This window comes from Pocillopora verrucosa, chromosome 4 (genome assembly GCF_036669915.1).
Source record: "Pocillopora verrucosa isolate sample1 chromosome 4, ASM3666991v2, whole genome shotgun sequence".
Taxonomy (NCBI): Eukaryota; Metazoa; Cnidaria; class Anthozoa; order Scleractinia; family Pocilloporidae; genus Pocillopora; species Pocillopora verrucosa.
This window is the reverse complement of record NC_089315.1, coordinates 5423815-5451621: the sequence shown is the minus strand read 5'-3', so window position 1 is coordinate 5451621 and position 27807 is coordinate 5423815. Positions and strand designations below refer to the sequence as shown.

General features: G+C 39.2%; 1 protein-coding gene across 5 annotated transcripts in view; it reads left to right on the top strand.

Moving 5' to 3' along the window:
• Positions 1-515: 515 nt before the first annotated feature.
• Positions 516-27807, top strand: part of LOC131794752 (protocadherin Fat 4) — a 68433-nt gene continuing 41141 nt past the window's right edge. Inside the window, exon 1 of one of the 5 annotated variants that reach the window (XM_059112301.2) lies at positions 516-999. In XM_059112301.2, coding sequence (XP_058968284.2) covers positions 569-999 — 431 coding nt within the window. In that variant the 5' untranslated portion in view covers positions 516-568. Of the gene's footprint in view, positions 1000-20755; positions 21219-23099; positions 23602-25073; positions 25608-27046; positions 27476-27807 lie in introns of those variants that run through there. The other 4 variants (XM_059112304.2, XM_059112303.2, XM_059112305.2 and 1 more) reach the window with 4 other exon arrangements.

The window sequence follows — 27807 nt, the reverse complement described above, 5'->3', positions numbered from 1 at the left end:
GATGGGCTTATGCTAATTAGGAATTGTAATTGGGAACCCAACCCACTCAACCCTTTTGCCGTTGTGTCTGTTCCTCTTGGATACATTTTAGTCTAGCTGGGTACACCGCAGCAGGAAACCTGGACATCCAGCTGACAGACTCTAGGGCCTATCTGTGGAGCCTGCCAAATGATTTTCGTGCCTGGGCAAATAGTTATTTTACATTTTTCAACTTCTTTTCGTGGCTTTGTTTAGTATCAATTTCTATTTATGCTTTTTTTTTTGTGCTGCTTTGCATTTCATGCGATTTTCAAATGCACTGGGGTCTGTGATATTTAACGTAACTAACAGTTGTCGCGTGTCGGGTTAATAGCAATGTCACGAGGTAATTTGACAGCATTACATAACACTGATGTTACATAACGTTTTGATTATGGTCAACCACACAAAGCGGTTTTTCAAAAACATACAGTATTACTTTCCTATCAGAATATTTAGTTGAAAGGTGACTAGATGCGTGGCTCATTAGGTTCACTGGTGACCTTCGAGAAGACACACTCGAGAAAACGCCTTAATTTTCTTTCGAGCCATGACACGTTGTGCTACCCTCATACTAGCGTTAGCTGTAGTCGCTGTCATTTTGACGCCTTCAAACTCTTGGAGACGTCGTAGAAGACGGCGGTTTAGCTGTAAGCGTACGGACTGTAAGTTAAGCCAGTGGAGTGCTTGGGCCGCTTGCAGCCGTACTTGCAAAGGGGGCACAACAACGCGCACTCGCCAAATAGCCTATCGTGAGTCTTGTGGAGGACGTCAATGTCCTTCGCACCTGCTGAACGAAACGAGAAGCTGTAATATACAGCAGTGCTGTCCAGTCGACTGTGCTTACTCCTGGAGTGCATGGAGTGCATGTACTGGATGCGGGATCTCAACCAAATCTCGGACCCCAATCATCAAAGTACGCAATTGGTGTAATGGAAAAGTTTGTCCCGGGAAGGAAATACGGTCTTGTAAAATTGGAAAGTGAGTACTTACTGATGCTTATTTACGCTTCTGATTGCAATTTTCTTTAAATTTGCGGAATAAATTGATAATCTCATTAGGAAAGTCATCAATTTGATTAAAGATGATTGAAAATTTTATAACTGTAACGATACGAGGGTACGTTTTTTTTAAATAAGTACCCGCTTTCTCGGTTAACCCGTACTCGTAAAATTTGTGATAAAAAACAGTTTGGGATGAGCTGTTGCGAATTCTAGTAACCACATGATTCAACGTGTAGGTCATCATAGTGAATCCATCACACCTCCTACCCCAGCCGATTTATTTGCTTCCAATTTCTACCTTTGCATGACAAGAACTTTACTAAATAGTTACATTTTTCAATATCTGTCAAGAAATTTCTGCAAGCACTCGAGTTGCGCCTCATTAGTTATGATCGAAAGCAGAAAGAAGGAACGGTCTGGGAGGGGAGGTGGGCATATCGAAGGAGCGGAGTCGCATCGCCACAGGGAGTACAAAGCTGTGTATTTTGATACATTGAGATGGCACTCGTTGGGTTTGTTTTGACAAAAAACAATCTGTCAACAACAATCGTTAATTCAAGTGGGTAACGATATCTTCCCTAAGGGAAATATTTCATCTGTGCGGGATTCTTTGTCTTGAGGTCATCAGAGATATCATCATGAAGGTTTAGACGTTCAAATTATACTTTAATGTAATTTTCAATTGGTACATGATCACTTGTCTGCTTCCGCTGTTTTAAAATGTCAGCCAATGAATGCTCAGACAGATAGGAAAAATGTGATAATCAAATCCTTCTATGGCAAGAATGATTTCAACTTCTTTCTCCCAAAAGCGATTTACATTCGACTTCTCCTCACTAAGTCAATACCGTACCCTTCCAACAAGTAATGAGAATAGATAAATAGATCAGCAAGAAGGGTTTATCCAATTATTTTCACTAATTTCCTGAAAAATGTTCCGCCGCTTGAAAGTGAATTATTGTCAATCAGGACCCCATTCAAAAGTATGTGATGACACTCTCGCAGTCTGAAACATATCTCCTGCTATATAAGATGACAGAATCCAACAGTCCAAAACTGACATGGAAGAAATAACTGCTATCATCGCGCGACTGAAATTGAATTTGGGAAAAAGGGGCCGTGGAGTCATAACCCCATGCATTATTTCTTACAGAAAACTGAGTATTTTCTGTTAAGAGAGCAGTCAGAATTCAGCAGAAGCAAATCTGATGTTGACCACATCGTCTAGTTTTCATGGTAAATTCAGACAACCGAAATCATCAATTGAGACGTAATCCTACGCCACGCCTTCGAACGTGCTGATTATGTTTGTCCCTTTGTCCACGGTTATTTCGGGATCCAACGAGTGGTGTCTAGTTGGTAGTTCCTGTATCTTTCCTCTGATATTGTTACAATCTTCGACTGATAAGCCTGGGCAAGTCCACCTCATACGTCACTATATTTTAACCTCAAGGAAAGGTTGGAGATCGCGTGCGAGAGGATAAAGGATTTGTTCTTGCCTGCAGTTTTGGTGAGAACCATGACCTAAAATGGTCTCTTTCGATGTGCTGTATCATTTATATCGCACTATGAAAAAAAAAAAGGAGGAGAGCTTTTCGATGTGCTTCCCTCTGTTCACTCTTCCAGCTGGCGGTGATAATATCATAAGATATGTAAAGTTGATCGAGCACACTTTGAAATTAGAATTACTTCCGACGGGAATCGAACCTATGACCTTTGTACTTTAAATTCTTTAGCTCAAAGCGATTAAGCACGTCTTTAATCCATGTGAGAAATAATCATATTACATCGCATACTGCACCGTAATATCATCCCCTAAGATTAATGATATAGAGATGTTTGATAGGCTCGGTGATCCCGCGATTATAAAGCACAGGATGGTGTTCTTGTATTTATTGGAACACGTATTCAACTCATGTGAGAAAAAATCATATCGCACCGCATACTGCGCCGTAATATCATCTCCCAAGGTTAATGATATAGAGATGTTTGATAGGCTTGGTGATCCCGTGATTATAAAGCACAGGATGGTGTTCTTGTATTTATTGGAACACGTATTCAACTAATGTGAGAAATAACCATATCACACCGCATACTGCGCCGTAATATCATCTCCCGAGATTAAGGATAGAGAGATGTTTGATAGGCTTAGTGACCCTGTGATTATAAAGCACAGGATAGTGTTATTGTATATATTGGCACGCGTATTTCAGTGTGTAAAATCAATTTTTTTCCTTTGGTGACTTCTTTACAGGATTTAGTCGCCAAAGTGAAAAATTTAGTCGCATTGGCGCTTGTATTAGGCGCAATTTCACGCCCTGATAAATAATTAATAATTTAACTCGTGCGAGATAAACATATCACACTGCTTACAGGGGTGTAATATCATCTCCCAAGATTAAGGATAAAGAGATGTCTGATAAACTTAGTGTCGCCGTGATTACAGAGCACAGGATGGTGTTCTTGTATTTATTGGCAAACAAAACGAAAAACAAAAACAAACGATGATGATAAAATCGCCTCCTCACTTAATTTAAATCGAACTTGTGACCTTGAAAACAAAGCTTCGGAAGCTCCACCTCTAAGCCATAACAGGCTTCAATTCGTTTAGTGTTAAACTTGGCTAATAAAGCAAACGCCTTAATTTGCATAGTAGGATTAGAACATCATCGAGGCGATTTGATGCTTTCATGCATATAGCTTATGTCAACAAGAATCGCTACTTCAAACATACAGGATCCTTTATTCTTCTCGGGGAAACTTTTGATGTATATGGATTCTCTATTTGGGACATGTCAGATATGCCGCTGAGCTAATTCTGCGACGGTTTTTAAGGCCAAGAATTTAGTTCCTGCTACGCAATAAGCCTTCATCAATTTTAATTTTAGTGGGCAAACGTGCAAATGTCAAGTTCCACTTTTAACTGATAAACTTTGCTGACGCTTTTGCTAGATAAACATTTTTAACATTTTCGTAACTGCGCCAATGGATTCGCCTTACACAAAAAATACTCTCAGCCGAACTGACTAGGTTACTCGAAGTCGTTAGTGACCTATGTGCTCCACACTCTCGTCGAGACTACTACACAGCCCAACACCTACTTGTAACTTACTTGTAACTATTCGTTAGCCTCTGAACAGTTCGCTAGCCTCCGAGATTATCTCGACCTTTTTGAAGTGTTTTTCTGTGCTTTATATTGGAGAATACTTGAAAATTTTTTTGTGAAAAATTTTTAAATGCCATAAACAGCCAGATCTCTGAAAAAAAACCCTGTTGAGAACTCAACAGATATAGATATGGTTGAGTGCAGTTAAATTCTATGAATCTTTTTCCTTTTTCCTTTCCTTAATTTTTCTTTTTTCTTTTCTCCTTTCTCCTTTCATTCCTTTTTATTTTCCTATCAGGCAACCAAAAGAATTTTCTTTGAACCCAATTTTAGAAGTGAATTCCTATCTTGTGAAATAATCTGACTGTTTTTTTTGTCTGTGTCTTGAAAAGAAGCCATAGTAAATTAGGGTTTCCGTTTACCGTGTTTAAAGGCCATAATCATTGACGTTTGTATCCGTTTGCATTTTTTGGACTGGACCCAGCACAGGCTGCCCAAGCTAAACACATTATAAGGAATAATATGGAGAACCAAATACGGTCGATTTACAACGATAAATATTTCGTAATATGAACATTCCACACGTAAAATCAATGGAACTTACTCACATCTTGTGTGTCCGCTGTGGTTTCTGGCGATTTCTGCCATTTAAAGCTTGTTTTGCCATCACTGTTATTCCTGTTATAAGAGGTCTTATAACAGGATTAACAGTTGTTAATATCTATGAAATTTTAAAATCTTTGAGGAAGGAGAGCTTTCCGATTGTAACCCACTAACTTAAAAAAGGTCAAGCAACAGTCTGACTTATTTTGTCTGTGACGGCTTTTGGACAGCCAAAGCCTAAACGCATTGATTTACGAATAATGATACCCGGTTATTATAAATGAATGTCATAGTAGTTTCATTCATTTAAAATTTGAATTTATTTTATTTAATTAATTGAGATTACCGCCTTCTTTTTGTATCTTAACTGCCAGCAGGGACAGACTGTAACAGTCTGTAAATTCGAGATATCCACTAATTTTCTTGAAATCCTAAATAACCTTAGGTACTGTTACTGATGGTTTCTGCCGTTCTGTTATGCCACCGTTAGATAATCATAAACCAGATAGCTTGTCTTTTCATCGTTGATGGTCCCGACGGCACACCAACATTTGGGGCCTGTGTAAACTCCTAAACCCGTCGGCCAGGCAAGCACATAACAAATGGAATGGGGAGTAGGGTAGTAATCTTGTAGCCTCCCCTTCCCACCTTCTCTTCCTTTGTTTATTGACAAGAATTAATTTTTTCTGCTTAATTTCTCTCTTAGTTTTTTCACCCAGACACAGAGAAGTTTCGTTTACCATTGAATTGACTGATTTTGATTTTGACTTGTTGATTGGTTTTCGTTTCGTTATATTCTTCACAGAGATTCTTTCCTTGATTATTTTGTGTCCTTATATTCTTCACAAAGGACTCGGTCACTGGAATCTTTGGTCAGCTTAGTTCGTCTTTCGAATGGTTGAACATTTCATCAAAAGTTCTCTCTGTTTTTCTTGGACGCGCCCGGCTAACGAAGACTCGCTTCCACAAAGAGAAAACTTTCTGTCATCAAAACGTCCAAACTTTCAATCTAGAAACATATAACCATAATACGATGTCTTTATTCAGGTTACCATGGATATTATAGGCACACTTATCGGGGATAAAAAGTCCATAGCGCGTAGATTGTTACTGAACGTGATCCCTTTTTTCGAGCTCATACTAGCTCGCTGAAATATATATAAATCATTCCTTATACAATCTTTTTTGACCTTACTTCATTTTTTTTTTTTTAACTCTATGTCCGTGTTTCCCCGCGTGCATTTTTTCGGATTCTCTTCCTTATTTAGCTAACTGTTCGACCAACTAAATCAAGTCTAATACACGTCCTTAGGTTAGTTACTGGTGAAAATGTTTGGGTTAGAGGCCTGTCGATCTTGAGGAATTAAAGCTCCCGGTGAAATTACTAATCCGAATATTTGCATCAGGTTTATAGATTGGTCTTATGGAATTGTATCGGGGTGGATACCCTACAGATTCAAAGCCGGCCTTTCATTTGCCCAAACAAGATAACCTTAATGAAAATAAACGATTTCCTACGATGCAATAGTGTCGGGGCAGGCACCCTACAGGTCCATAGCCGGCTTTGTATTTGCCTAAACAAGTTCAGATGCATTTTATTATGTTTCCCAATACCCTGCTGTTTGACAATGGTTTATCACAGCTTTGTTGTAACAAATGTTTCGACTCACTATGGGGGTTTGGCTTTAGAACACTCGCTCAGGTAGGAGGGACCGCGACTCATTTTCTGGATTCTCTTCTTTATTCAGCTAACTGTTAAACTACCTTAATTAAGTCTAATACACGTAGTTTATCAGCGAACATGTTTGTATTTTAGGCTTGTCGATCTTGAGGAATTAATGCTCTCCACGAAATTACTAATCCAAGTTTTCGCACAAGGTTTGCAGAAGTGAATAACAAAGCTCTTTGTATTTTACGCCATAAAAAGCTGACTTATTGAACACAAAAGACACAAACAGGAACTATGTTGTTGGTCGACACCAAGGCCGCGAGACAAAACCAAACAAGAACACTATTCGCAAACCCAAACAGGAACTATGTTGTTCCTGTTGTTCTTCGCAAATAAACTTAAATATTTTTGTCAATTTGGTAGAGTTATACAGGTTTAAAGCTAGACAGCTGAGCATAACACACTCATCAGGAAACGTAACGTGGCGCTAGACTTACCTCCTGGTCAACTAACGTCACAGCACATGACCTGCAGCAGGCTTTCTTTACTCCCGGTAGTTCTTCGTGGGTTAGAACGCGCTGTTTGGATGAGTAGCTGCTTGATTTGATTCATTTTCATTGCGACCCAAAGTACTTTTCAGACCTTCTGGTGCGTTCTTTCACACCAGAAGGTTTGACGTTTCGGATTGTTAGGGGGCACGAACGAACCTACCTTGTTAACACTAGATTGTCACAATGTCAGCCTGTAAAACAACATGTGATTTGCTTTCTCGTTTTATGAAGTTTTAAACCATTACCTGAACTGCTCGTTAACGACTCGCCGCAGGCTAGGAGAGTGGTAAGAATTACATCACAACATCGTGTGAACCAGTAGGAATCGGAATTTTTTGGCATTTTTCCTGTGTTCAAGGGGTGAAGTGTTTTTAATTGCCAAAGTGTATTGTGCGCGTATAACCTTGTCTGCTTTGCTGATTTGCGTAACAGAATTAAGGATTCGGAGGGGCTTGAGAGTGATCCCGCGAAATTGCAATGGGTTATCTGTTTTCTTCCAGAGATACTTATTACAAACGTCATAGGAGATGAGCCATAGTAGATGTGGGTATTTTCTCAGTGCAATATTACTAGTGTAGGTATGGCTGCGAGAGGATTTCTTTTTACTAATTTCTCCAAAGGGAATAGACGATAAGGAGGAATTATATAAGCAACTTTTTATTTTCTCGAGTGTTTATGCTTAGGTTTTAGGCATTGAATGCAGTGAATTTTTACTGGACAATGTGTAGATATGGCTGAGAAAATAACGCATTGACAAATTTACATTTTTCGAAAAGACGACAAAAAGAAAACGTATTTTAAAGGATAAGTAAAACAACATATTTTTGTCTCGAATGTTTAGGTTTAGATTATGTCGTAAGTACTGCAAAACGTCTTTCCTATGGCTGTCGAGGTCTCTTTTACTTTAATTGTTCTGGTGATATTTCACTCTTGAACCGGCGTGACCTCTGTCAACAGCTTTTCCGAAGCTTGGATTCCAAGAGCGTATAATGTGTATAGCCTCATCTGCTTTGTTTGTTTTGCATATTCCAAGTTCAGGTGCCCAGATAAAAGCCAAGCAAAGAAGAAAAGTTTCCTAACCTTGAAACTCATGGCGTCCTATTAAAATAGCCAAAGTAAAAGAAAACATAATATCGGAGACGAATGAATCGTTTAGAGACTAGATTTCGCATGGTGCGCGTAAATCAGATGTAGTCAGCTACCATCATGGTTATTGGAATGCAATGGTAACAACTAAGGATGTACCAATTGTAATTGCAATCATTGCCCCTCCGTAAGATATTCAAACATATGTGAGTACTTACTCAGCTGACTGGTTTGGCTGAACGGCAAAATTCATTTGATCTCTGTGTTTTACAATTATTGTTTTTGCCACCCATATTAATTGCACCAGAAATACTTTTTAAAAATATTTAATAAGAGAACTTGAGTTTTCTTTCGGCAAACTTCAATAACAGATGTGGGTTTTGGATCGATGCAATATCACTAGAGTGTATATTGGCTGCGGGGGAAACATTTTTTAACAAATTCTATCAGAAATGCTGAAAAAGCTCTTTGTTATCGCTGTCGAAGTCTCTTGTGCTTCAAGTGTCTTAATGATCTTTCGCTCTTGAACTGGATTGTCTATTGTCAACAGCTTTTCTAAATCTTGGGTTCTTAAGCATGAGACCTCCGTTTGCTAGGGGCTACGATTGGTACCTGCCAGATTGATACTGTTGGTTGGACACACAATGCACAATGTTCGCCGTGTTAGCCTGTAGAATAATGTGGTTGATGTTTCTTACTTTCTCGAGTACTAGTATCGGGGTGGACAGGTTCACAGCCGGCTTTTCATTTGCCCAAACAAGTTCAAGTTGCATCTTGTTATATTTCCTATATATATATATATATACATATGGCTTATCACAGCTTGCCCAAACAATATAACATTAATGAAATTAAAGGTTTCCTGCATAGCAATAGTATCGGGGTAGACACCTTACAGGTTCACAGCCGGCTTTTTATTTGCCCAAACAAGTTCAAGTTGCATTTCCTATACCCTGCTGTTTGACAATGGTTTGTCACAGCTTCGTTGAAAAAAGTGTTACGACTAACTGTGGGGGTTTCGCTCTGGAACACTCGAGCAAGAGAAACCGAAACTCTTTCTGGATTCTCTTCTTTGTTCAGCTAACTGTTCAACTAAGTAAATCAAGTCAAATATACGTTCTTAAGTACTTTATTAGCGAACATGTTTAAATTATAGTCCTGTCCATCTTGGGGAATTGTTGCTTAATTAGATTTTGCTGATAAACAATTTTTTTTGATAAGCTTGTCACGAGTTTCAGTGTCTTTCACTCTCAAACTGGAGTGTCAACAGCCTTTTCAAGGTTGGCCTCTTAACCTCAAAATCTCGACCTTGTCAAGAATTAAAATTGAAAACCTTGAATTAAAACTTTGAAGTCGTCAGACGAGCGAGCGAAATACATTTATTGAATGCAATCAATTTGCACGCTTTACACGTTCTTCGTACATGATACATCATACATCGACTGAAAATCAAAATTGTATCCTGAGAAAGATACATTTATTCAATGCAATCAATTTCCAGGTTTGCACGTGATCAGAACATGGCTGAGGCCGGTGATGTGATTACGGCGTGATATTTTGAAGCTCCCCTCTCTGAACTTCTCGGCGTTCCAGACATAATTAATTTGTCACTAGCTCTCCACTCGTTCAGCATCCTATGGCTTTAAACAGGGGTTTTCTCCTCTTTCGAAAGACGAGATCGAACAAGCGTTGAAGAAATAAATAATCCGAAAACACGGTTGTTTAAAGCTTCATGTTCGTGTGTTCAGCCGGACCCTTTGTGTCACTTCGTGAAAAGAAAAGAAAGAAGGATATGAAAAGTGCTTCTTGTATGGATTGTGACGAAGTCACAATTTGGCCTTCCATAAGCCTTATCTTTTTTTCGATGTGAGCATCTTTGCACCCTACCCGACGGTCGATGCATGAATGAGGAGTTTTTAACTTAAGGGTCACTCCGCCCTCCCGCATGATAGTTAGACATGTGTGAGCACTGACCTTGCTTAGGGACTTGGTTAAATGGCAAAAATCATTACAACTGCTGTATTGTGGAAATTTGCCGTGACAATCCGTTGGTCACCTGCCTATGATTAATTTATTTTAACTTGGTGGTAGTTTCGTCAGCGTTGTATAAAAAAGTTTGAACAATGCTTATGAGGGAATTCAAACACATAATAGGCCATTATCAATCGCTTCAATAGTTTCTAGCGATCATATTCCAAACATTACGAAGCTTTGACTGACAGCTTAAGCTATCACAGAAAGAGTTTAGAGATTTTTAGTTAACCCGTTACTAAAATGGCTACATTTTAACCAGAAGTGTTTTAAAGCATAAACGTTTTGATAACCAACGCTTTTTGCGGTAAGGGGATGAGGTGGGTTACTGAACTTTAATAAGTAGCTGATGAAAATGACATTATTCAGTACCACAGTGTATTTCTCGGGCTGAGTCTCGTCTGTGTGTAAGAAACGAAGCTGTTGTAGTGTCTTCGCCGATTTCCTGCAGAAACGAGTTTGTAACCCTAAGAAGTTGAATTACCTCAAACCACGTCTTACCCAAAAGGTTAAGTACTGAAAAATCCAGAAGAAAAGAATCATCCTTTTTCCATCACAGCAACCGCGGCTATTCCATATGTTCAAAGTAGCTGAAAGACTGCTAATAGCTTTCAATGACTGATATATGTCATCGTTCAAGAGGTGATCTGATTCTTTTGCGGGCGGTGGAAGCGACCTTTTGCTTAACCATAAATAATATCCCGCGGGGGTATGACAACTAATTAAATTACACTATAATTTTCAATGAAAAGGTCGTATTGTGTATCAAGCCTATGCTCTGTTCCTGTGCGATCAATAGTGTGATGAACCTTCCCACGACCTTTGCACCCCTTGATTTTTTTTATTTAGTTATAAGGCCCGGGTCGCACTAGGGAAGTTTTGATCAATAATCCGTCAAAAAAGGATTAATATCTATCATCACAGCAAGTTTCCGTATGCGACCGGTGATTCAAAAATTTCTAAAATTTCGGAAAGTCCGCAGAAACTTCAGAGACACCGAAGTGTATGGGTAGGGCAGGCAGATTTTGAAAAAATCGAAAAAAACAAAAGACACCGCTTCCGGAGCTGTCAACGCTAATCATTTGACCCAGATATGACCTGCAGTTAAACTATTCAATCGGCGGGAATTTTAATATTCACCCGCCAACTTTTAGCATGGATGGGCGTTTTCCTTTTTATTATGAGCCGGGATCATTCCAAGCCAAAATTTTCGTCATTTCGACGATACATTGGCTGGACCGATCTTAGATCAAGCGGGACCCAGCGGAATTTTGCTTAATCGGTCCGATAGTCCAGTATGTGAGGTAAGAGAGAGCGATAGCCCGACCAGCTGAAGGTCAGCTGAAGGTTTTGGCACAAAAAGAAAAAAAAATACGACAAATGGCCGTAAGAAGAGCAAAGGGTTCAAGTAATGAATATTAATGGGGGAGGAATGGTCCATGTGTAAGGTGTAACACGAATTCTACGTAAATGCCGCCGTCTTAGAAAAGCGACTTCAGGATTTGCATGTATTCATTTACCCATCTCTGATACAGGATGAAAAGGCAAACATTTGCAGCTGTTGCATATCGATAATTTGTAGAAGTAGAAGGGAAAAAGCAAACCAAAATGCCCGATTTGGGTTCACGTTTATTACCGCACAATACGCGCCAGAAATTAAATCAGATCAACTGTGTTTATCTTGACATATTTGTGTACTTCGGTAGTGCGACTCAAAAATTGTCACATTTTTCGGCTCTTCCGGTTGCGGTTTCAACTTTTCGAAAATTTTTTGGCTGTCTAATTTTGGTTTGGGCAGTGGTGCGACCTGGGCCTTTGCTGAGTTCGTCAAGCACCACATGCTTGGTGCACATGTCAAGAGACCTGATCCTTATTTTGTTTTAAATTAAAAGCATTGTCTTATTGGATTAGCTTAATCAAATTATTGTATCCCTATTTATACCCTGTAGGAGACAATTATATTTCTAATGAAACATTAAAGTAGGCTATTATAAACTTGGTATATTGAAACAACACCAAAAGCCTACCTTACGGCTTAGATACCACAGAAAGTGTTATTAAAGGTGTATTTAATCCAAGATATCTTGTCTATCGAGCTTACGCTTTTCTTTGTTATTTGATAAATAATTTGATACTCCTTTCCGCGAATGAAAAAGAGAAATGTTAAAGTAGTTCGACTGTAAAGCAAGAAAACAAAGGCAAAGGATACCTCAAATTTTAACCAAGCTCTGTGCTCGGTAAAAATTGAGGCAAAGCGTTACTATTCGCTTGGATATATATCAGTGTGGCAGTTTTTCGAGAGATATTTGGTTTGCAGTGTTGATAGAGGTACACCTTAAGTATGTTATTAATGTTTCTGTGCGTCTGTGTTTGGACAAGATGTATGACAAATGGCCAATTTTATTTCTAAGTAGAATATAGTTTGGTGTGGTATTACAAGCCGATTCTAAAGTTACCATCTCTTACACAAGTACTGTGCAAGTAAGCCGATGACTGTAGTTGAGTGTTTGCTGTCACTGTACTCCTTCTCTCTCTTTTTTCCGACAATAGCTTAGAGGGCCTATCGGCAAGTGTAGCACTGTAAAGATATTAGAAAAAACAAAAAAAAAAATTTGGCGCGAAAGGTTTTGACAGGATACGTTTCGCATGCGCGTGCGGACCTTGTGCAGTGATTTCACGCGAAGAAGTAACCTTTCTCGGTGAAAGATTTTCGTTGAACGCAGTGTTCCTGGTTGCACCCAGTTAGATAATAATCTTGAATTTCAGGCTTTCTCTATCGCTGATCATCATTTTCCCGCGTCATTCTTTTCTTTATTTCAGTCTATAGATGGAACGAAATTCAAATAATTTCCTGCAACTAGAAAGAAATGTAAGTTTATAAAATGGTGGATTAGGTGTTTGGAAATTTGTTATTGAATTTTATGAAGTCAGGTTATGCTCAAATAACATTTAGAATACTCCAAGACCACATTTGGCAGGTTAGGAGTGGACCTAATAAATTTGAATTATCTTCTCCATTTTTTATTTGCAAACCAGCCATTCTTAAATTTGAGCTGAGGAGCTTCTTTCTTTTGAGAAGCTTGGTATGATTTTCCATGTCTGAGATTGTTGAGACGTTGAGGCGTTGAGGCAAAATATTCCTCAGGATCACGTTCTGTTTTACATTCCTGCATGTTTCTACTTAAAAGTCTTTTTAAAGGCTGAAACCCTTGTGCCACGGAGTACATGGTGCTATTGCCCCGTGGATCACTAATCTTGGCTTGTGAAGCTTGAAATCAATAAAACTCTCCCCGGTCAATTTAGTCTGATAAAATTTTGAATGCACTTCAGTAAACAATTCCTGGCTATCACGCTTGGTGCTATGATATGTTTTTAAATGCTGTGACTTGTTGCATGTGTTATATGGTTTTCTTTTTCGCGATATCAAATCAGATAGAATAAAACCCTTGAGCGTTGAACTTTAGTGTATGTTTACCTTGAATTCGCCATAAGTTCTACTTGCTGTACCAGCTATTTCAATCATTTCACTCAACTTTATTATGGTCAAGGACGTGCAGTCATTTTGGGGCATAGTTTACCCATGGCGGTGTCCATTTTTAGGGTAAAGTTCTTCGTGTCACATTGCAGTGTGAGGGTTGTCGACCTGACATACGACTGTATTTTTCGTGCGGACATTATAAACAACAAACATTGATGTTTTATTTAATTTCCACAAGACATTAATCATGGTCATCGATGGGTAGCTAATTATGGAGCACAAATTATCTACGGGGGGTATCCATTTTAAGGGTAACAGTGGTGAGGCTCGTCGACCTTTCTTTAGTATAACACTCTCAAGAGGAAATGCGTTATATAACGCTTTTTTACTCTATTTCTAAGGTAGCTGCCGGTCAATTTAGTCTTAGAAAATTTTGAATGCACTTCAGTAAACAATTCCTGGCTATCACGCTTGGTGCTATGATATGTTTTTATATGCTATGACTTGTTACATATGCAAGCTTACATTGTTCATGACTATTAGAGAATTTTTAATTTATGTTAAAACAGGTTTGATAGACCTTATCATGCGTGATATGGTTTTCTTTTTCGCGATATCAAATCAGATAGAATAAAACCCATGAGCGTTGAACTTTAGTGTATGTTTACCTTGAATTCGCCGTAGGTTCTATTTGCTGTACTATCTATTTCAATCATTTCACTCGACTTTATTATCCAATATGCAAGATTTTCCTGCAAACATAAGACGACAAAGACTGATATATGGTCAATGACGTGTGACCTTTTTTGGGGAAAATTTTCCCCCTGGCGGTTTCCATTTTTAGGGTAAAGTTCTTCGTGTCACATTGCAGTGTGAGGGTTGTCGACCTGACATACGACTGTATGGAGACACTCGTAATGGTATGCTTTTACGGCCTTCAATCATCGATGGGTTGTCGTTTATAGCACATAGGCTACTTATAAGAGGGTAACTTCGCGCCACGTTTCACTGCAAGGATCCTCGACGCGTCCCGAAACACTTGCAAATAGCAAATTGTTTTTCTAGAAATGACACGTTTTTCTACTCTATTTCTAACTCTAATTGTATTCGCTGTCGTTATTACGCCTTCAAATGCTTGGAGACGTCGAAGGAGGCGACGGTGGAGTTGTTTGCCTGTCCAGTGCAAAGTTGGCAATTGGGAAGCGTGGACCTCCTGTAGTAAATCTTGCAGTGGAGGCTCGACTACACGCACCCGGGAAATTACGCTCGTGCAGTCTTGTGGAGGCAACTGCCCACACCATCTAAAGGAAACTAAAATCTGTAACCCATTCTGTTGTCCTGTCGATTGTGTTTTCGTTTGGAATGCATGGAGTAGGTGTATTGGATGCGGAACGTTGACTCAATCTCGTTCCCCAAGCATTAGGCGGCGAAGTTCCTGTAGCGGACGAACTTGTCCTGCACAAGAAACTCGTTCTTGTAACACGGGGATGTAAGTACTCAATGATTTGCTTACATGTTTTCAATGTCATCTTATTTCTTAATTCTTCATGTTATGTAACCGAGTTTGACAACACTGAAGAGGGAATTTGAGCACAGACGATTTCATGCAACATCATAATAGGCCTTATCAAAAACCCCAAAATTTTCCAATGATTATATCTTATACATTAGTAAAAGACTATCATGGCAGTAGTTTAAACATTCATAGTTCAACCGTCACTTTGTAAATGGTTAAGATTCAGCAAAAGGTATTAACATACTATGTAACGGCCACCGCGCTCCCTTTTAAGAGATGGGGTGGGGTACTGAACCTACATAAGAATGTAAATAGTTAAATCAGTGTTACAGTCAATGGTATCAGTTATGAGTATCGTATGTGAACGAAACAAAGTTGTAACAATATCTTCGCCTATTTCATAAGAGCACAAATTCGTCGCCTTGTTGCTCCAAAATTGAATTACCAAAACCATGTCTTTGAATACTGCCCTGCAACCACGAGAGCTCCACGTGATCAACGTAACTGAAAGATAACGACCATGGAATATCATTTTTCAATCGATAGGTTACATCGGGTAGCTATTATTTGTCACAGTTCAAGAAGCCAACTTAATCCGGCTTTTGCGTGCAGCAACATTTAGCCTTTTGCTTGACCATAAGATTAAGGAGTTCGTCCATAATTGTTAGGGCTTTGTAACAAAATCTGCAACATTTTATTTATTTTTTGGAGGTTAACACCATTTAATTTCCTTATCAGTTTACCTTAACCAAGTTATCGTATATCTCCATTTATACCCTGCAGGGAAATGATAGTGTTTATTTTGCCATGTAACATTAAAGTAGGCTATTATCAACTGGGCATATATTGAAACAACAGTGAAAGCCTACTTAACGGCTTACATACCACAGTAGGTGATATAAAGGTGTATTAATCAAAGATATCTTGTGTATTAAACCTACGCTTTGCTTCGTTATGTGATAAATAATGTGATCATTATTTCAGCAGACGAAAAAGAAAAAAAATTTAAGTAAGACTGTAAAACAGAGGCAAAGGATTCCTTGAATTCTAACCAAAGGTCTGAACTCGGTACAAATATAAGATCTACACGCTATGAAACATTGAAAAAGGATATAATCAACTGAGTACACTGAATCAGTAGCAAAACAGTTATCTAGCAGCTTAGGTATCATAGGAGGTGATGTAATAATCCAATGTATCTTTTGAATCAAACCTGCGCCTTGCTGTGTCAGGTGATAAATAAGGCGATAATCCTTTCCAGAATAAAAAATTGAGAAGTTGAAGAAGTCAGACTGTTAAGCATGAGAACGAAGTCAAAGGGTGTCTCGGAATTTCACCGAAGTTTGAGCCTGGTACAAATTAAAACCAAGCAGTTATTATTCGCCCGGATATTTCATAGCAGGTTAACTCAAACAACAAACCAAGCCAATTTGTCACAGTATGGCGGTTTTTCAAGAGACCTATAGGTTGCAGTGTTGATAGAGGTATACATTAAGAATATTACTAATGGTTCTGTTCCTCAGTTTTGACAAGAAATATGCCAAAGCCAATTTATTTCTAAGTGCATCAGCATCTGTTGTCGCTGAACATGTTAATTCTGGGAGTTACAATCTTTTGTGCAGCTGCTTTACAAGTAGGCTGATGACTGCAGCTGGCTAGTTGCTGATCATGCTTTTTTTCTGTCTTCTGTTCAATCACAGTTGTGTCCGCTTACTTCTTGCAGTGCTTTGCCCGTGCGCATAGCTTGTCGGCGAGTTCACTGGTGTAAATATAGTAGAAAAAAAAAAACAATTCGACCGTAAAGGTCTTGCGGAAAAAATGCCTTTCGCACGCGCATGCTGACCCTGTGCGCAATTTAGGTCTCGCAACAATGTAACCTTTCTCGGTGTAGGGTTTTCATTGACGGAGTGTTCCCGGTTCGAGAAAAGGGAATGAGCATGCTTTCAGTTCTATTATAATCTTGAGTTTTTTGCTGTTTATTAACTTTATGTCACTGATAAGCCTTTTTTTTCTCGGTCGTTGATGTCTCCATTCCATTGTTTAGCCGAATATTCAACGAAATTCAAATAACTTCTTGCACCTTTGTACAAAGAAAAGTTCACGACAAGGATAATAAAGTGTTTGTTGATGATGTCAATAAATGTTATGAAGTCAGGTTATGTTCGAATAACATCCATAACACTTTTAAGACCTCATAGATGTATACAGAAAACCGCTTCGAAAATAAAAAAGCACCATACTGGAGATCTGAGATTTTGCGATGGAGTATGGGATTGTCTAAAGGTTTCTCGAAAGTATCACCAGGAGAACAAGAAACTACCTGCTGGTGAAAACGTTTTCTTGTGCATAATTGAATTGTTTGACGTCCGTCGAATTGAGGTCGTCTACCTTTACGAACAAGTTTATGTGCTATTCCAAGTCGCTTTGTTTTCTGAGCCTTCTTATCAGCGTCACTACCAGTAAAGACTGGTGAAGGAAACCTGTGGTAGAGGAAAGCGCCAAGGTGCGTCACTCCCGAACCTTTGAGATGAGTCACTAAGCATTTTCCGTTGGTAGGAGGCGGTGGCGTGAGGATATTCGATACCTTGAGGATGTGTTTTGTTATTCGTGGGGTGATTCTTCCAAAGGTCGCACTAAAACACGTCTTATTTTGCAACAATGGTGCAAACTTACTCTGTAAGTCTTGCTGTTCTTTTGATAGCCTTGATTTCAACGCCTTCATACTCTTGGAGACGTCGAAGAAGGCGAAGATGTTCTCCTACCCACTGCAGAGTTAGTAGTTGGACTTCATGGAGTTCTTGCACTCTGTCTTGTGGCGGTGGTTTTCGTTCTCGTAGGCGGAGTAAAACGCTCACTGAGTCCTGCGGAGGGAGATGTCCATATGACTTGACGCAAACGCAAAGATGCAATTCTCAGTGTTGTCCTATTAATTGTAAATATACGTGGAGCGCTTGGAGTAGTTGTAGTGGATGCGGAACCTCGACACAAACAAGAAATCCTATTATCATAAGACCCAGTTCTTGTAACGGGAGAGCTTGTCCTTCGACCGAAACACAGTCCTGCAACACAGGAATGTAAGTGCACTCAATCATTTTTTGATTAATGTTTATATGGGCTATTTACGGTAAAATCAGTATAATCATGATCACTGATCATGATTATTAGTAATTATTTTGAAGCAATTTGTGCCTTTTTTAAATCTTCGAAACATATACATCGAAATGCTTTAGAAGAAAAGACTAAAGATGCGAGATGTTGGAACTCGAGCCATGCCGGTTTGCCTATCTCGTGTCAGTGAAGAGACCTTCGAAAAAATTGCCTCACCTGATATCGGTGTATTTTGATTTCTACTGATTTTTGGCGAGCATGTCATGTCATATTTAATTTTTATTTTTTCATCGGCTGATAAGGCACATAGGTGGTCTAGCTGTTTTCCGATGTTTGATAAAATGCGGGGCAGTGATTTAAATTAAGACGCGGAAAATGTCATTCAGCGAAACACACCATAAGTCACATGGGTGGTCTAGCTAGACATCTTTTATTGCGTAAATATTTACCTCTGAAGTTAGATGCGTTAAAATGAGTTTTCAATGTAAATAGTCGCACTAATTTATAAAATTGCTAGATTTCCAATCTTTGACCGAATGAGTGAAACGGTGGTTCAAAGGGTTCCTGGCTTGAATACTTAATGTTTAAAAAGCCTCTTTAATTGTGTTACGGAACTGGCCTTTGCAAAGCATTTGGGATCTGGCCGGCGCCTCTCAGTTATAAAATGTTACCCTACGAAAAATGAAATGGTTAAGGTAATTTGCTGCACCTTCTCGCTTTCAATAGAGTGCGAGAGGAAATTCACAGAAATAGGCTTACTAACTGGCCCTCTTTCACAATACATCGAGTCCACTGGTGTGCATAAAGTCCTTCCAAAAAGTGATATTTCCTCTTGAGTGTATGCCTTTTACCGGTTACCTTCTAAATCCTGTCCAGAAGGCTTTTATGCCCCTTGCTTCATATGCCTTGAGGTTTCCCTCCTGTTACATTCTTGTAACTGGAGCCTATTGAACCTTGAAATTCTGCCAAGGTGCTAAAGATGGAGTGTAAAAGAGCACTCTTTGCTTTTACACCCAGTTCTCCCTATTTCCTCCGCCCTTAGAGTTTGCTTCAATTGCGAACGAGAACGGGGAACTTCTGTTGTCATTTTTTCAAGTTCTTTTTTATCCTTTCTGGATTTTCATGTTTCCGCAATCTGCACTGCTTCAAGATTTTTATTTCTTATTTTAAAGACTGTTGTCATCTTCATCATCAAATCTGCGGGTGTTTTCTTACTACGGAGGATACCCCTGTGCCTTGTCGAGCACAGAAGTGCTCAACTGATACCTGCTGCTTAGCGATGTTAAACAAAGCTTCTCTGTACATTTGTGATTATTGCAGAACGTGTTATTTTCTCCCTAATGCACACCATCCTGTTTACATTTGATCGCGGTTAGACAGAGAATCTTCCGCAAACTTAGATTAAATTGGAAGCCGTTTGAAGCAAGAAGTTTCGTCAATCTCTTATTGTTTCAATGTAAGATTTACTTATGCTGTTTGCGAAATGAAGACCAAAACTGCATCTCAAAGGCTTCATGTCATAGTTACTTTTTATGGTGATAAGCAATCCTTGATGTTTGTTTATCTTTCCATAATATTACCTCTTCAGTTTGTCTTTACCTCATATACTTTGGTCTTACTTGTGATACTTTGCCAAAAAAAATCCTCAAACTTTTAAAATCTGAACTCCGTCAGAGTTGAACAATTTTCATTCGTAATTGCAATCATACAAGGCTGAATATTTATTTTCCCATGATCAGGGAAATCATGAATCAAAACTTGTTTGGCATTTAAGCTCTTGATGTCAGGTCTATCAGGTGCATAATTCGAATTCCAAATTCTTCTCAGATTTGCTATGATTTATTCACTGTAAAAGTTTTTATTTCCTTGTTAGTTTAAGCGGATGGCGTAGTCTAGACAAAACTTTAATTTCCGATGACGCAAGTTGTTCCACTGGGTTCTCGCAATATTCATGTACAGCTTATTTCTATTGAAAATGAATACCTTAAGTATTGACGTAATCCAAAGCCTTGTCTACAATCTGGATTATGTAAATGGATATGTTTGAAAGATGCCTTGTGGGATGTACCGTACCGTTTAGAAACCTTACCAAACATGTCACCGACATCTGGTGCTCCATGAATTAATATGTCCAATTATCTGGTTATGAGAGCCAAATTTGTCACGGAGAGCTCCTTCGTTGTTACTAAGATTTCCCCAAATTCTGTTTGACACAAGGCCAAATAGAAACTGACTTCTCAGTGAGCATTTTTGCTTGTAAGCAAAGGATTATATAAAGCTTCTAGGTGCATTTGTGATAATCGTAGGACTATGAAACCCAATGGTGGCTGTCTCAATGGACTATGAAGTCTGAGAACGGACCAGCATACAGATAAGGCCAGGAAACGGCAACGGTCTTCGAGTTAAAGGTTGTCGCGTTGGCTCGGTTCGTTTTCTGTATTGTCCTATTTGTCACATTCATCATCTCTGCGATCAAGTCTGAAAGCTCCTAAAGAATTCACGTCAGTGTTTTGACAGTAATATTAGGACATTCAATATCATAATTAGTTACATTGCAACACCTGTAATCACACGAGCTTCGGGTTGCTCTGACACGCACCAAAAACGCATTTGCAAATACGAATTCATGGCTCGCGTTATTTATTTGCTCTTGGCGCTGGCCTTAGTTAGCATCATGTGGACGCCTTCAAACGCTTGGAGACGTCGTAGAAGAAGGCGACGTAGGTGTTCTGTAACCCACTGTAGGGTTAGTAGCTGGAGTTCATGGAGTTCATGTAGTCGATCTTGCGGTGGGGGAACTTCTTCCCGTTCGCGGAGGAAGACTGTCTCCGAGTCTTGTGGAGGAAGATGTCCCTACTCCCTGTCGAGCTCGAAAAGGTGTAACACAAACTGTTGCCCTGTAAATTGTGTGTATACCTGGAGTTCTTGGAGTAGTTGTGTTGGGTGCGGGATCTCAATGCAGACACGAACACCACGTATTACAAGATACAGTTCGTGCAATGGGAGATCTTGCCCAGCTAAGCAAACACAGTCTTGTGACACCGGAGTGTAAGTACAACTGAAGTAGAATATCTGATCTATATTTTCATCAGTTATTAGCGTGTAGGCCTTAGAGATTGCAGCATCCTAGAAATTTTGCTGTTGTTTTAAATCATGTCACTATCTTGTTAATTCTCAATGAAACTATCACGAGGATCATTCATCCAGGCGCAAATTAATCACCATTGTTATGCAGTATGTAGGAAAGTTGTCACATGAAGCTCAAGTATATTCTAGCTCTGTAGATCAATTATGGTTAAGCATTCGGTAGAGCTTTCAATCGCTAAATCTGATATAGCTTTTCTTCGAGTCCTCTCTAAGAACTCAGAATTTATTTGTCCGACGCTCATCACAAAAGGTAATATATTTCTTTCTAAATGTTTCTGTATTCTCTGCGATTCTATCACTTTATATTTCGAACTCAGGCAGCGGAAAGATTGTTATGAGTCGCACTTGACCTAAGGATTATGGCAAAGCTCACTCGATTCTTGGTTCATCTGAATTCTTATCGAGAGAACACCTGTCTATCAAGGCTTTATTTTTTGGACAATCATCCTTTCGCTGAAATTGTCGTCAAAGTCTAAAACAAGTGCGACGATATTGATCTAAGTAAGATAAACGTTTCTTATACGGCTTGATTTTCACCCACCAATTAATCAGGTCACGCGGGAGGCCAAGCATGTATGTGATAAATCGACTGACCCGATGTATATGCCAAGTTTCAGCAATTAGTACCCTCTGGGCTTAAGTGATAGTCTTTTATGAATTCCAGTTTCCAGTAGATCTTTGAAAGCGTAATATGAACGCGGTTTTTTTGTTTTTGTTTTTTTTGTTTATTTTGTTTTTTATTTTGTTTTTCTTTTAAATCGGTTTAATGTTGACTAGCTGTCTTAAGAGAACTTTCCGGAAATGTTATCGGGATAAAAGCTGCAGGATATTAAAGACGGCCTTTTATTAAATTTTATTTGTTAACGTCATCCGTTACCTGATAAATCGGCCAGTGTCGGAAAGTTCTCTTTTTGTGTGTGTGTGGGAAACATTTAAGTTGCGCCGGATTCGATTAATTTAACTTACTGTTATTATAAATCATCGATTGATTTAATTTTTTTGGAAGAGAAACACATCTGAATTCTCTACCCATGCTCGGAGATGGTTTGCTGTATTTTTTGCTTTGATCTGATGCACGATAACGGTACGATGTAGCCACAAACCTGTTCGATTAAGAGTTTAGTGTTAAAATTCGTAGACCTAGTTCAATCTTAGACATGATTATTCATTGCTCGACCTCAAACCTTGTCACGCTTACAAGCTGCGAGATAGTCTAGTCTTCGTCTTTCATAAAGTCATCATTCTGCAGGCAAAATTTTCCCTATTGTCTTCCTTTCTGTGATCCTGGTATGCGCTTATGCACGTCGGGCCTACTAAACAGGCGATTGGATCACGAGATAAATCGCAGGATAAATATTATGTTTTAAAGTAAATACAGCTCAACCCCCAAACTTACATGCGATATAATAACTCGTAAAAAAAATATGAAATTATTAAAAAATATTAACATTATTCATCGATTGATTTAATTTTTTTGGAAGAGAAACACATCTGAATTCTCTACCCATGCTCAGAGATGGTTTGCTGTATTTTTTGCTTTGATCTGATGCACGATAACGGTACGATGTAACCACAAACCTAATAATTTTACAAGATATTGGGGCAAATTCAAATACCTTAACCATACTAGTGTGGTGCATAGGCAAGTCAAGGATATATTCACATATCTTTCAGCAGAGACTGAGCAATAGGGCCTCGGCACGTACTGCTAATTCGGAAGCGATGTCTTTCAAAAAGGCTTAGGACAGTAATGAATCAGGTCTTAAAGTCGTCTGGTATTATACACTGAGGTCAAATTGAAGATCTCTTCGGATCGCGACATTTTCCTGCTTGTTAGAGGCATGAGGAGGTTTCTTTTGGTCATTTTTTTGCTCTTTGTGGTGTTTTGTTCTTTAATTGGTCCGTCTGGGTCATGGCGAAGAAGGAGAAGGAGAAGACGATGCTCGCGAAGGGATTGTATTCTGAACAGCTGGGCGGCAAGCGGGAGCTGTTCAAAGAGTTGTGGTAGCGGATATATGGTTCAACGGAGGTCTGTTTATAGATGGTCCAGTTGCGGCGGTACGCGTTGTCCTTCTTACTCCAGTTCTCAACGATATAGAACTGTTTCGTGCAATACGCAATGCTGTCCAGTTAACTGCCAGTGGACGTGGAACTCCTGGAGTCCATGTATCGGTTGCGGCGTATCACAACAAAGTAGAACGATGCGTATTATACGTTCCAACTCGTGTGGGGGTACTGCGTGTCCAAGTTCTAGACGTCAGACGCGAAATTGTAATACCGGAGTGTAAGTTTTTCATTACTTCTTTTAGCTTTAGAAGATCCCGCGTTGAGCCCTAGAAAGTCGATGCATGATTCTTGTTTATCCTTTCAGATGTCTGAGCAACATCTTGATACGTTGGCCTTAAATAAGGGACTGGAAATATCTTACTTGTCTCAATGAATATCCAACAAGTGGCTAATTGTTTGTTTTTTGTTTACTAGTTAATGTTAAAGTTCTGACTTTCTGACCGTTCTATTTTCGTTTTGCTTTGGTGCATTTTTACGCGTCAAAAAGTGAACAATATCCATAAAGCGTTTGTTTTTATGTGCTCAGGTGGTGCCATACAAAAGATAAGTTCATCATTTTCCTCGTCTGGCATATCTTCCTCATTCGCTTCTTTAACTGTGTTTCCGTTTCTTTCCCTACTTCACGGGGAACTATGAAGTCAGTTCAACTTAAGTTTCACATTTATGCAATGCTACTGCGACTTTTTTTTTTAGAGAGCTAAGTCCCAAATTATTTTCGGTTTTTAGAGCGGGGAAACGCTTTCATATCCCCTCTGACTTAAAGTGGGTAGTGATCAACACACTTTCGACAGTTGTTTCACCTTTTTCGTGATTCAATGGCAGAACGCGATATGTTCCTTCAGTACCCCTAGGAGAATTTGCTTAACAGTTGAAGCTTCTTAGGTTGGCGATCATTTTCTTCATTCTCATGATCTTAATTAATGATTCAGCAGTAGTACTGTAAGGAGAAATTAGATTATTGTCATCCTAAGAGTTTAAAGGGTTAAAGCAGATGCAATGGATTATGGATAATATTTTGTTGAGATGGGAGAGATTTTGTCAAGAGGAGCAGGGGCTCCATCTCCAATTCTATAATCTACTGCTTCTTTGCGTGATGTCTTCAACCTGCACGGGTCACTTCCTTTGTTTTCCATCAGTCTGTGACCCTAGGCTTTGCTTTTACTTGTCGTATCCTGTAACAGGCCGTTAAGAAGTTTCCAAAACAAAGGATGTCAAAAAGAAAAATAGTGTTGATTTGGCTTTCCCCTGAGCAGTAAATCTTGTTTCTTTACAAGATAAATTTAAAGTTCATTTACCCAAAGTATGATATTAACAAAACAAGGTAGCGTAGCGCTTGGAAGTAATAGGAATTATGATGTTTGTTTGTTTATTCAAGACTAATTATTCTACTATTACTCGCGCCAAGTTCAGCTACACGCAAAAGACGTTATTTTTACGTAAAAAGAAACTACCATTTTACTTAATGTCCTATCTTTCAAATGATAAGTTTGTAAAATTTCATCGTGAACCTGCCTTGAATAAAAATACATCAATTACACCGGTGGAGGAATATTTCAAGATCTGCTTAGACAAGTCTTTAAGAAAACATTCCATCTTGCAGCGGTCAAGAAAATACAGTTAATGGCTGAAAGGCTTGTCTGGAAGTTGCGGCATTCATAAAGGATTAGGAAACATAATACATTGGGTTTAAAATTGCTTTGCCCTTTCCTCTGAGGTTATATTAAAGATTCCTTTAGAGGGCAACACTTTGCCCATAAGAAGTATGAGGAGCTTCCTTTGCCTCGCTTTTCTCATCTTTGCTTCGTTGTGCGCCCTAATTGGTCTGTCCGAGTCGTGGATAAGAAGAAGGAGAGGTAGAAGGGGAGGAGGAAGGAGGCGGTGCACACGCCAAGATTGTGTTCTCAATAGTTGGGCCACTTTCGGTAGCTGCTCCAAGACATGTGGTGGTGGGTTTTTGGTTCAACAACGGTCTGTTCGAACTTGGGCAAGATGTCGTGGTACAAAGTGTCCTTATTATTACAGTTCTCAACGATATAGAACTGTTTCGTGTAACACACAATGTTGTCCTGTTAACTGCTGGTGGACATGGAACTCCTGGGGTCCATGTCAAGGTTGTGGCGTGTCACAGCAAACCAGGACGATGCGTATTATAACATCCAACTCGTGTGGCGGTACTGCGTGCCCAAATTCTAGAAGTCAGACGCGGAGTTGTAATACTGGAGTGTAAGTTATAAAATTTGTTTCCGATGTTTGGTTTCGTTTGCGATAAAGCTCATACCGATCGACCGTCGAAAAGCCTGATTCGTGAATTGTTCCTTTCCTTTAGTAGTTATTTATATACCTTCACCTGTCTAAACGACTTGTCAATAACTGTATCTATTTGCTCGAACCAACGAAAGACAAACAAAAGCAAAGGCAAAAAACAAGAGAAAGGCTAACGAACCTCAAAAAGGCCGGCAATAATCCAATACTAACATAAAAAAGCATTTAACTGCATTGCAAAGCTCAGCAATGGCCTTGCAATTATGTAATTTGTAAATTGAGAAGTGTGTTTTACGTTATCAAAGTTGTTCCGGAAAGGCGCAAAGAAGTTAACCCGGTTTTACTGCACTATATACAAATCAATATCATTATTTGGTTCAGTTGTGATACAGTTGTGATGAATGGCTGGTTCAAAATGAAAGTCTTGCTGAAATGTTTGTTTCCGTAACTCTGCTGCAGTGTCTTCGCAACATTACCGTTCGGGTGCGATTTATAAAGTGAAACTTGTATATCCTCGGGTACACGCGTTGGTCGAGCTCTATCGCGAGCTCTCTACTAACGCAGCTGTCCTACCACCAGGTTTAATATACTTTTAAGAATTGTTAGATTTTAGTGTTCGTTAAAAAATACAGCATTTAGTTACCAAAAGCAGTGAAAAGCAACGAATAGGAAAAAAGGAAAGAGAGCAGGAGGTGTTAAAAATAACTGCTACAGGTCAATTACATTTTCTCTTTCCTTTCAAGTGTGGCTGACCGTCTCTAGAATTTCAAAATGTGAAAAGATCGCTTAAAAGAGTGCATAACTAATCGATGAAAGGCCGCAGAGGACAATGTTGTCTACTATAGTTAGAGGGCTAAAGAGAAGGAGACTTAGCATTTGTGGTTGCAGGGTCTTTTTCGTGCCCTTTCCCTTCTGCTTGTTTTGTGGCTCATTTCCTTTTAGTTTTCTGTTCCGTTTTAGATATTGGAATACGCCACTGCCTGTCCTTTATTGGAAAGGACTCGAAGAATAGAATAGGACTCGAAAGAATCAGACTTGAAGAATAGATGATTTCCATTAATCATAAATGTTTGTGTGTTTCCAAGATGTTATGCCAAAATTTAAGTTTTATGTCAATACAGCGGGTACCGAGCGTGCTCTAAACAAAGAAATCTGAATATTACATTTATTTCTTTCGGCAATTAAAGGGATCTAATGTCGCAGCCAGAGGGCTCTTTATGGGATACCGTAGAATACAAAAGAATGCAAACAAAACATGATATGGTAAAATGCCGCATATAGCAGTATACGTTGTCTTATGAGTAGGGATGAGACTGAAAGTATTATCAGAGTGCATCACTTTACTCTCTTGATTGTTATCTGAAAAGTATGAGAAACTTCGTTCTGGCCGCTCTTGTTGTATCTCTGGTATTGTGCGCCCTTATTAGTTTTTCTGAGTCGTGGTTAACTCGCCGAAATCGGCGGGCAACCCGAAGAAGGCCATGTACTCAACGAGTAGATTGTGTTCTTGGAAACTGGAGGACATACAGAAGTTGTTCAAAGACCTGTGGTACAGGGTACTCAGTTCAGCAAAGGCCAGTCAAAGTTTGGCCGAAATGTGGTGGTAGAAGGTGTCCCTATTATTATAGTTCCCAACGATATAGGACTGTCTCCTGTTATACCCAATGTTGTCCTGTGAACTGTTGGTGGACATGGAACTCCTGGAGTCCATGCCAGGGTTGTGGCGTATCTCAACAAAACAGAACAATGCGTATTAGAAGGAAAAATACATGTGGTGGCAACGCGTGCCCGAGTTCTAAAAGTCAGTCGCGAAGCTGTAATACCGGAATGTGAGTTTGTTTTCAATTTTTATCTTTTATTTCAATTTTTGTAAAGATCCTCAGAAATCTCAGCACTTGTCTTTGTTCTCCAACTATTTTTTTTCCTTTTTTACCCGTTTCAAACTGCTTACTCCTTGCATTTGCCTACAGAAAAAGTCCCTATTGTCGAGGCGATGGAGCATTGATGGGTCTTTTTGCAAGGGAAAAGAGAGCATCTTGAATAGTCATTAGTTTCTCCTTTTATATTTTTTTTCATTTGTCCTTTTTACATTCTGTTCCTATTGGCCTCGAAATCCAACATAAAAGCTAAAACTTGCCTCGAGTCAGGCTTGCAACAGCGC